We start from the raw sequence: 9,556 nt of genomic DNA on the forward strand, positions 1-9,556 counted from the left end.
GGCGCCGGTGAGCGCGCACGTGGTGTCGGGGCGCGCTGCCCGCGCGGGGGCGCGGCGGCCGGTGGGGCGGGACCCGCGCGCTCTGCTCGGCGCTGCCCAATGGCAGCGCGGCCTCGCCCCTCCCCGGCGGCGAGCGGGCCAATGGCCGCCGCGGGCGGTGCCGCACGTCTGGCGGGAGGGGGCGGTGCGGCGGTCACGTGGGGCGGAGGCAGACGGTTAAAGCGGGGCCGGCGGCGGGCGGCGGCGCCAGTCGGAGGCGGCGGGGGCGGCGCGGCAAGGAGCGATCGGATCGGGCGCTTCCCGGCGAGCGCGGCCCGACCCGGCCCTGCCGGTGAGCGGCGGCCTTGGGCGGCGGTGGCGGCGGCGTTGGGCGGGGGCGGGCATGGGCACATGGCGGCGGCAGGGGGCGGCGGCGCGCGCGGGAGCGGCCGTTACCGGGGCGCGGGAAGGGCCGTTTTCCGGTACCCGCCCCCGCTGAGCCCCGTCTCTCCCGCAGGATGAAGAGCGGCGCAGGCCATGGCGCGGCACCCGGCCCCCAGCCCCCGCGGCCGGCGGGGCCGTAGGACGGCGGAGCCCCCCCGTGCCCTATAGCGACCCCCTCGCCCCCCTATTTAATTTTATACCTAATTTATTTATACCTCGTCCTGCTCCCCACCCCCAAACCATGGACCCGACCCCCGCAGTGCCCCCTGCCCCCATGGTGGGCTTCCTCTGGATGCTGGTCCTGGGCTTCATCATCGCCTTCGTCCTGGCCTTCTCCGTCGGCGCTAATGATGTGGCCAACTCCTTCGGCACGGCAGTGGGCTCGGGGGTGGTGACCCTCCGGCAAGCCTGCGTCTTGGCCAGCATCTTTGAGACGGTGGGCTCCGTCCTCCTGGGAGCCAAAGTCAGCGAGACCATCCGGAAGGGCTTGATCGATGTGGAGATGTACAACTCCACGCAGCAGCTGCTGATGGCGGGTTCGATCAGTGCCATGTTTGGTGAGGAATGGGGGGTCAAAATGGGGGGGGGGGGGCAGCGCACCCCAAGGTGCCCTGGTGATGGCTTTCTTACCAGGCTTCTCCTTCTCCTCCAGGATCTGCTGTGTGGCAGCTAGTAGCTTCGTTCTTGAAGCTCCCCATTTCTGGTACCCACTGCATCGTTGGAGCAACCATCGGCTTTTCGCTGGTGGCCAAAGGGCAAGAAGGTGTCAAGTGGTCCGAGCTGCTAAAGATCGGTAAGGCCAGCTGGTGTGACCGCCCCTGCGCGTGCCATCCGCTTCCCCTTCCAGCAGCGGGATGCTGATGGTTCCTCTTTTCTCCTAGTGTTGTCCTGGTTCATCTCGCCCCTCCTTTCGGGTATCATGTCTGCTATCCTGTTCTTCCTCGTCAGGAGGTTCATCCTCCGTAAGGTAAGGGCTGTCCACCCCATTTTCTGACACCTCGGGGCTCCCAGGTGCTCCCTTGTCTGCCCATTGCTTTGCTTATGTGCACCACAGCTTCTCCAGGCGCTTCCATCCTTGTGTGGATGCTTGGGTGAGCCCTTCAGGAGGAGCTGAAGTGATGGGAAAACCAGACCTGTAGCTGCTCCACAAAGCGGAGCCTGGGAGATGAGGAGGCTTCACTCAGCCTCCTCCAAAACATCTGGGCCAGGAGTGTCCTGCCTGGCCTCAGCAGAAACAGCTGCCGTTTCCCAGTAGTGAAGCAGCCCAGAATTGATAGATAAGAGCTTGTCAGGCTTTTCCTAAGTCCTGGCGCAAGGCTGGACCTCCTCTTGTGTCAGGCTGCAGGTGAAGGCAATGACCAACAGTGATGGGGTTTTTTTTTAAGCCAGGAGGGCCAGAATTGTCCCTGGTGCTGTGGAAACTGCGCTTTCCTCCCATCTGGGGCCCCAGGTAAACCAAGGGGTGCTCAGGCTGGCTCCAGGGAACTGTTGGGAGTATCTGAAAGCCCAGGAAGAGGGATTGGGCACCCAAAGGTGCTTGAAATGGAGGTGGCAGCTTTAGACCTCATCTTTCTGAGATGAGGATGGCCCTGGAGCGCAGGATGCTGCCAGCCCAGAGCAGGGGTATCCAGCCAGCTGTACAGAGGAACTCCAGCATTTTCTTCTGCCTATTTGAGGTTAACTTAAATTATTTTAGGTCTTAGCTCTAACTATTTCTGATTCAAGAGATGTTAAGATCTTATCGCTGCTGGTTTCTACCTGGCAGCCCTTTAAAACAATTCAGCGTCACCGCTGTCAGAGTAACCTTGCGTAACTGGCCTTTCAAAGCTGGGCTGGCCCCGTCACGCTTCGTTCTGGTGCTGAATAGTCCGGTTGCTCCGTCCTGCTCGGCATTCGGTAACGCTTGGTGTGTTTGTACTGACGCTAGACCCCGATTGCTGGGCAGCAGTGGAGATTAAGTGCTCCTGCTGCTCGGGTGAGGGCCTCTCTGTGCAGGTATGTGGTCAAATAAGCTGCTTTGTGAGTAATGGACTCTTTTATTCTGTCCAAGTCAGCTGGAAAGAGGTAAAAGCTTTGTCTGACGAATGGTTTTGTCTGCAAGTGCCTGGGGAGTTGAAAGAAAACATACGTGCAGCTGGAGGCTGTGGGGGTCTGCAGGCTGGGGAGCCTCGGGAAGGGTTCAAGAGCCAGGCAGCTCCAGGCACAGAGGAGATGCTCCAGCCTTGGGAGTGGTGGGACACTCGGCTGGTCCTGCCCCGGGTCCCTGGGGACCCACGGTGTTCTGCCGCCTTCTCTGCCCCTAGACTGGGGGGGGTCTGATGGCAGCCCCGTGGGTTATTCTCAAAGCTGCCGGCAGCTCTGGCTTTTGGCAGGGCTTGCGGGAGCACGGTATTTGCGTTGCTGTCAGCAGTTGACGGAAGGCACAAACCCCCTTTTGGGAAGGGGCTCTTGCTTGGCTGCTCCTCGGCTGCTGTGCAGCCCTTGAGGTCTGGCTTTCACAGCACTGATCCTTGTTTTGCAGGCAGATCCCGTTCCCAACGGCTTGCGAGCTTTGCCCATCTTCTATGCCTGTACTGTGGGGATCAACCTCTTCTCCATCATGTACACTGGTGCACCTTGTAAGTACGCGACAGAATACTTGAACCTTAATTTTTAAATTCTTTACAAAACCTCCATTAAATGCACGATTTACCCCTTTTTTGCTTTACAGGGCTGAAATCTCCTAGAAGGCGGCTGGCCTGTGCCGGTTACAGAAGGCTGCAGGCTAGCGTGCGCTGAGTTCTGGGCTAGATAGTTGCCCAACCAGAGAGACCTGCTCAAACTAAACCCCTCCAGACCTTTCTCCTTAGACTTCACAGGACTGGCAGATAACATGACTTCCCCTTCCCTTCTCTTACCTGTGCTAAAACTCAGGTACCCGGCTGCCACTGGAGAGACTCCTCGGGCTGCCGGTAGCGAGGCTAGGAGCAGGGATGGAGGCTGTGCCTCCCGAGTCACCTTGTCCCTAAGAATCAACTAATTATCCCTGGCGAGAAGAGCTGGCACCTGTACTGAGAAGAGGAGTTTGTGCTTCGGTTTGAAAAGCCAAATTGAAATGCTTGGTTGGCTGTCGTGTCGGGGGACAGGTTGCGGGCAGCGTTAGGAGAGGGCTTGGCAGGGGAGGGTGGCTTTGCCTGCGGAGCTGGAGGCTCCGTAACCTCCACCTGCCGGGGTGACTCGGCGTGAGCTGTTTTCGGTCTGAGCATGGGTTTCCTGTTGTGGAGGAGTCGCTGGAGGTGGGGCGAGGGCAGTCAGTGCTTTCTCCGCAGGGTTTTCTCCGTAAACAGTGGCTGGAAAAATTTTTGGAGGGATGTTAGTTTTGCCTTCCCTTGGCTTTCCAGCCCTGGGGAGAAGGCAGGATTGCTGCAGTGCTGCTGGGGGCACTGGGGCTGCAGAGCAGCAGTGCTGCTCCCAGATCACCTTATCGCTTGGCACCCCCAAGGTGGATTCGTGTTTATCCCGAGTCCTCAGCTGCAGGAGGCTGGGTGAGCTCTGTGTTGCTCAAGTGCAGGCTTTGTAGCCTTCCGTGAGCCAGGTTCGGCCAAATGCGTGGGTAAAGTAGCTGCGATGTTGCTGGTGGTGCATTAGGAGCTGTAAGTTATTGCCTGCAGCAGAAAATGCAGGAGTTGAGCAATCGCAAGCACCTGATACCTCGACCGGGGGCTGCAGCAGGCTGTCTAATGCAAAACCTCTGCTAAAAGTCACACCGCATGTGAAAATGCTTGTAACTAGGTCACGTAACACCTCCGATGCCTTGAAACTTGCGCTTAAGTTCCTAGGGACTCACGGAGCAGGAGAACCATCTTCCCCCAGCAGCTGGAGGAGTTAAGGGAGATGTGGGGCTCTCCGGTGGGAGCAGCCCAGGTCCTGCGTGTCCTCTCCCCGGGTGGGGAAGCGGCGCTGTCGCTGCAGCAGCCGTGCTGGGTGGTGTGTTGTGTTTTTTTTTTTTTTTCCTTTGACATTGCAGCAAGTGAGGAGACGAGGGCTGTGAGGAGCCTCCTGTCCCTGCTCAGGCACACACCGGTCCCTGATCGGGCTCGGCTGCGGGAGGGAGGGGAAAGTGTCTGCACACGTGCAAGATTAGCTTTTGGTGGGGGAGATTGTAACCCGGGGGGGGGGGCTTCTGGGTGGGTTAAGCGCTCGGTTTCGGTGCGGTCAGCGATGGCTTTCCGACAGCGTTTCTCCCTGGCAGGCGAATTAGCTGAGGGATGTTGCAGGTGATGGAGTCCCCATGCCGGGAAGAGCAAAGTCGTATGTTGAGGAAGCTTTTGCCCGGAGGTTTTCAAAGATCCGTTGTTTTATTTCCTAGTGCTGGGCTTTGACAAACTTCCTCTGTGGGGTATCCTCCTAATTTCGGCGGGGAGTGCTGTTGTCTGTGCTCTCGTCGTCTGGTTCTTTGTATGTCCGAGAATGAAGAAGAAAATTGAACGTAAGTAACGCCTCTCTCTTTGCAATCCTTTGGGGAAGGGCACGCTCGGACTAACCAACTTCTTTACCCAGCGGGAGATCTCATTAGCCGCAGGGCTGTTATTAGCAGGGATCCTCAGCTTCAGTTATCGCTTAAGCTGCTCGGCAAACCCTGAGTCACTGGGGCACATCTCATCGAGCTGGACCCTGCGTGCACCAAAAAGCTGCGCCCTGGGACCCCAAAATACCCCTCGAAGTAGCTCTGGTGCTGCCAAGCCCTGTCTGGCAGCTGATTTGTGAGCAGGGCGATCTCTCCTTGAACTGCACGGGACAGCAGGCAATACCAAACAGCCTGATTTCCCTGTTTAATAGAGAAGAAGAGGAGGCAGGAGACAACCTGCCTGTTAACCGGTGTAACCTTTAATCCTCTGCATACCTGCTGATCAATCTTTGGCCTGGCAGATGCAGATCACAGGTTTAAAGCTGTGTAAGCTGATGAAATCCTTTCCCTGTAGCAAAAAGAAAAAAAAAAAAAAGAAGAAAATCTCTATTGAAAGGCATCCAAAAGAGCAGTCCCGAGTTCTGCCTCCTGAAGAGTACGGGCAGCTCTCCTGGAGTCGTGTGTGGTCTTGCATATAAATTTCATGTGCAGTCTGGAGCACTTAAGGAACTGGAGATGAGGGGATAACCAGTGTCCTTGTCAGACTGGTGTAATTGGGGTGTGACTAACAGCTTTATGGCTGCCCTTGACATTCTTCCAGCTGTTGGAGCTTCGGCTTAACTCCTGCCTGCAGGGCAGCTCTCCTGCCTGCCGGACTGGCCCCCCGGCCCGCTGCGGCAGCCTGCCTGCGGGCGAGCATCGCCGGGGGGGGAGATGAGCTCTGCAGGGGCTGGGTGCCAGGGTGGGGGGCTGGGTGCCCCAGCCTGGCCCTTGCAGCGAGCAAACCGGCTGGGAAAGAGTCCTGTTTGTGACGAGGAGGTGGTTTTTGTTGTTGTCTGAAGGAGCTGACCTCATGTTTTCACCTGGAGAAAACACGCTTTTCCCGGTAGAGGGGGAGTAACAACCTCAGCTTCCAGGGTTTGGTGCTGCTGGCTTGGCTTTTCCAGTGGGACAGGAAACCAGGCTGCCCTCGGGAGGTGGAGACGGCTCCTGTTTGGGTTTGTCACCCACCAGTGGGAGCTGGAGGGGAGCCCAGGCAGGCGAGTCCTCCCAGCAGGCTGGAGCTGATGGGCTGGCGGAGAAGCTGGGTTCTTCTGGGCACCTTCCCATCAGCTTCAGGGGTTGCAACCAGCCCAGAAGCAGGTCCAGAGCATCCCACGGCCGCTGGGAATGGGACAAACATGGCTCAAAGAGGAACCTCTGCCGTAGGAAGAACGGGCGTAAAAGCCCCATAATGGTGCTCACCACACCCCGTGTGGGTGGGGGGTCTAAAAATAGGAGGTGAGCTGGCTTGTGATGGTTTGGCTGTTGTGCCCGGGACAAGGTGCGACTGCCCAGCAGTTTCCAAAGTTCAGGATGGGGGCGAAGCTGTAAATTTTTATTTAGCTGCCATAAATCTGAGTGGTGAGGGGTGTGGGCTTGCTCCTGGTGTTGGGTGTGGTGGTGGGAAGAGGTGTGATGGCCGCTGCCTCCTTTCACAGGAGAAATCAAATCCAGTCCTTCTGAAAGCCCCTTGATGGAGAAGAACATCAGCCCGAAGGAGGACCACGAGGAGCCCAAGGTGCCCCTGGGTGATGCCAAGAGCCCCGTTGCTGATGTGGGGTCGGCTGTGCCCCACCGGGCAGCGGTGGAGGAGAGGACGGTCTCCTTCAACCTGGGGGACCTGGAGGAGGCCCCAGAGCAGGAGAGGGTCCCCAGCCTTGACCTGAAGGAAACCAGCATCGACAGCGGTGAGTGGTGGCGGGTGATACGGGAGTGCTGGGGTGGTCTCCCTCCACCCCTGGATGCTAAACCCCTGCCGTCACTCTTGCCAGGAGCTGTGCGGCTGCCCAACGGCAACCTTGTCCAGTTCAACCAGGCTGTGGGCCACCAGATGAGCTCCAGCGGGCAGTACCAGTACCACACTGTGCACAAGGACTCCGGCCTCTACAAGGAGCTGCTGCATAAACTGCACCTGGCCAAGATGGGGGACTGCATGGGGGACTCGGGGGACAAACCCCTGCGGCGCAACAACAGCTACACCTCCTACACCATGGCCATCTGTGGCATGCCCCTAGACTCCTTCCGTGCCAAGGAGGGCGAGGAGGTGGAGAAGCTGACCTGGCCTGTGGCGGACACCAAGAAGAGGGTCCGCATGGACAGCTATACCAGCTACTGCAACGCAGTGGCAGATGCCCACCCGGCTGCTGACGTGGATCTGAACACGGCCCAGGTGGAGATGGGAGTTGGTGACCGCAAGGGCAGCAGTAGCTCCCTGGAAGAATGGCACGACCAGGACAAACCCGAGGTGTCCCTCCTCTTCCAGTTCCTGCAGATCCTCACAGCCTGCTTTGGCTCCTTCGCTCATGGTGGCAACGATGTCAGGTCAGTTGGGTCTGCAGGAGCGGTGGGGTTGCTCGCCAGGGCTGGTGCCCACCTTGCCCAGAGCCTCTAGACCAGCTCTCCTTTCTCTTCCAGCAATGCCATAGGGCCCCTGGTCGCACTCTACCTGGTCTATCAGACGGGCGATGTGGCTACCAAGGTGGCAACTCCCATCTGGCTGCTGCTCTACGGAGGTGTGGGGATTTGCATTGGCTTGTGGGTCTGGGGAAGGAGAGTCATCCAGACGATGGGGAAGGACCTGACTCCCATCACACCATCAAGGTAAGGTCTGCCTTGGGGCAGGGGGTGGCTTCAGGCAGTCCTAGATCTGCATCCTGCTCCTGGAGCCCCTCTCCATGCTCTCTTTGGGGGTTTCATTGCTCGGGTGGTGGAGCTGGGGCATGTGTGGCCCCACAATACCTCTCCGCATCCCTTGGGGGGTCAATCTGGGGCTGCTGGGGGTCTGGAGAGCCAAGTGAGGAGCTGACCCCGCTGTGCAGGGTCTGCCTGGGGAAAGCAGTGCCAGGTCTAGCGTGGGCTAAGCCAGCCTGATGTGCCGGGCGGTGCGGGGGGGCCGGTGCCCGGGTTCACAGGCGCTTTCTGTCTCTGCAGTGGCTTCAGCATTGAGCTGGCGTCTGCCCTGACGGTGGTGATTGCCTCCAACGTTGGCCTCCCCATCAGCACAACCCACTGCAAGGTAGGTGGGGGTGGCAGGAGGGGATGGCGCCGGCTTGGTGCGAGCTCACTTCCACCAAACGCTGGTGCTAGTAGAGCTGTGCGGGAGGTCCCAAACTAGACTGCTGCTGGCTGGCTTTCAGGTCCCAGCTCTGCCATTTGCATCTCAATGTGGGGTGGCAGTGGCTGCCCAGGGCTGGGAGGGGAGTCCCTGAAAGAGGGGGCACTCCAGGAGGTGCTGGGAGAACAAAACCCCTTTGATGGATCCCTGGGCTCTGCCAAGCGGCTGTGGGAACCCTGCTGCTGCAGCACCCTGTCCCCATCACTGCTCCAGGACGGGGGCTCTGTGCCCTCCTCTCTCTGCCTGGGGTCTGCTGGGTTCCCAAGGGCTGGAGCAAGACCCTTGGCCCTACGGCTGAGGCTTTCCCTGGGAAAAGGGCTTGTGGGGTGGTGGACACCCGGTGGGTGCCCCATCCTGCTGTGATGCTGAGCTGTGCCCCGGCTCCTCGGGCAGGTGGGCTCCGTGGTCTCGGTGGGCTGGCTGCGCTCCAGGAAGGCGGTGGACTGGCGCCTCTTCCGCAACATCTTCATGGCCTGGTTCGTCACCGTCCCCATCTCGGGTCTCATCAGCGCTGCCATCATGGCTGTCTTCAAGTACGCCGTCCTGAAGGTGTGAGGGCACCAGGGCTCGCGCTGCTCCTGCTTCCCTGCTGCCGCCCTCCCCTCCAGGAGCCGGGGAGGCTCGTCCCGCCGTGGGATGGGGGCTGCCATCATCTCTGGGGCTTCCTCAGTTCTGCATAGTGTTGTCACTGAAGTATCTTTTTTTTTTTTTTTTAATATAAATGTCTTGGCGCTAAAGTTCCTCAAGGTGGGTGCAGCGCTGAGACTGTGCCTGCCCCTGGAGTGACTCACCTGCTGCGCTGTAGCTTTAGATTAGCAGTTATGGGAGGCCACTTTTCTTACTTTTAATGACTTAATTAAGATCCCTTGGCAGTGATTCCTCCTTGAATAAGGACTGGGGCTGGTCCTCGCCCCTCCGGGGAGGGCTCGGGGGCCCTAGGCCATCCCCCCAGTGTGGGCTGTGCTGCGCTCAGCTTTGCCTCCATTGCTGTAGTGGTGTGGACACCAGATGCTGCCCAACCATCCCGCTCGGGGGTCCCTGGGGGGCAGCCCCTGGCCCCCCCACTGCTGCTACCTCGGACTCAATAAAGATTTCCTTCGTACGCCAGCCCTGCCCGTGGTCTTGGGGATGTGGGAGGTGCCGGGGTGGCCCTGTCACGCGCTGCCCCATGGCCTCTGCCCTGCCCCTCCTTGGCCACACGCCCTGGGAGGGAGCTGGGACTGGGGCAGCTGATAAGAGCCCCACGTGTCCCCCGGTGTCACGGGACGGGCTGTAAACAGCCCTGGGCTGCACCCCAGCCCTGCATGGGGGGCGTTATCAGGGCCCCACACCTGGGGGTAGTTCCTGACCCTATTACCAGCCCTAGGGCC

The 9,556-nt window shown here is 59.5% G+C and overlaps 1 protein-coding gene across 1 annotated transcript; it reads left to right on the forward strand.

The window, feature by feature from the left end:
- Positions 1-225: 225 nt before the first annotated feature.
- Positions 226-9,293, forward strand: SLC20A1 (solute carrier family 20 member 1). The gene is made up of 11 exons (XM_075174596.1): positions 226-331; positions 497-980; positions 1,076-1,216; positions 1,305-1,390; positions 2,945-3,041; positions 4,772-4,891; positions 6,511-6,759; positions 6,844-7,393; positions 7,487-7,672; positions 8,003-8,087; positions 8,580-9,293. Exons 2-11 carry the CDS (start codon positions 665-667, stop codon positions 8,739-8,741), a joined length of 1,992 nt encoding a protein of 663 aa, XP_075030697.1. The 5' UTR covers positions 226-331; positions 497-664; the 3' UTR covers positions 8,742-9,293.
- Positions 9,294-9,556: the final 263 nt, after the last annotated feature.

Source organism: Calonectris borealis, chromosome 27, assembly GCF_964195595.1.
Source record: "Calonectris borealis chromosome 27, bCalBor7.hap1.2, whole genome shotgun sequence".
Lineage (NCBI taxonomy): Eukaryota > Metazoa > Chordata > Aves > Procellariiformes > Procellariidae > Calonectris > Calonectris borealis.

Coding starts and splice junctions, on each gene's coding strand:
- SLC20A1 (XM_075174596.1), top strand. CDS start 665: ATGGACCCGACCCCCGCAGTGCCCCCTGCCCCCATGGTGGGCTTCCTC. Junction 7,394..7,486: donor CATGGTGGCAACGATGTCAG/GTCAGTTGGGTC, acceptor TTTCTCTTCCAG/CAATGCCATAGGGCCCCTGG. Junction 7,673..8,002: donor ACTCCCATCACACCATCAAG/GTAAGGTCTGCC, acceptor CTGTCTCTGCAG/TGGCTTCAGCATTGAGCTGG.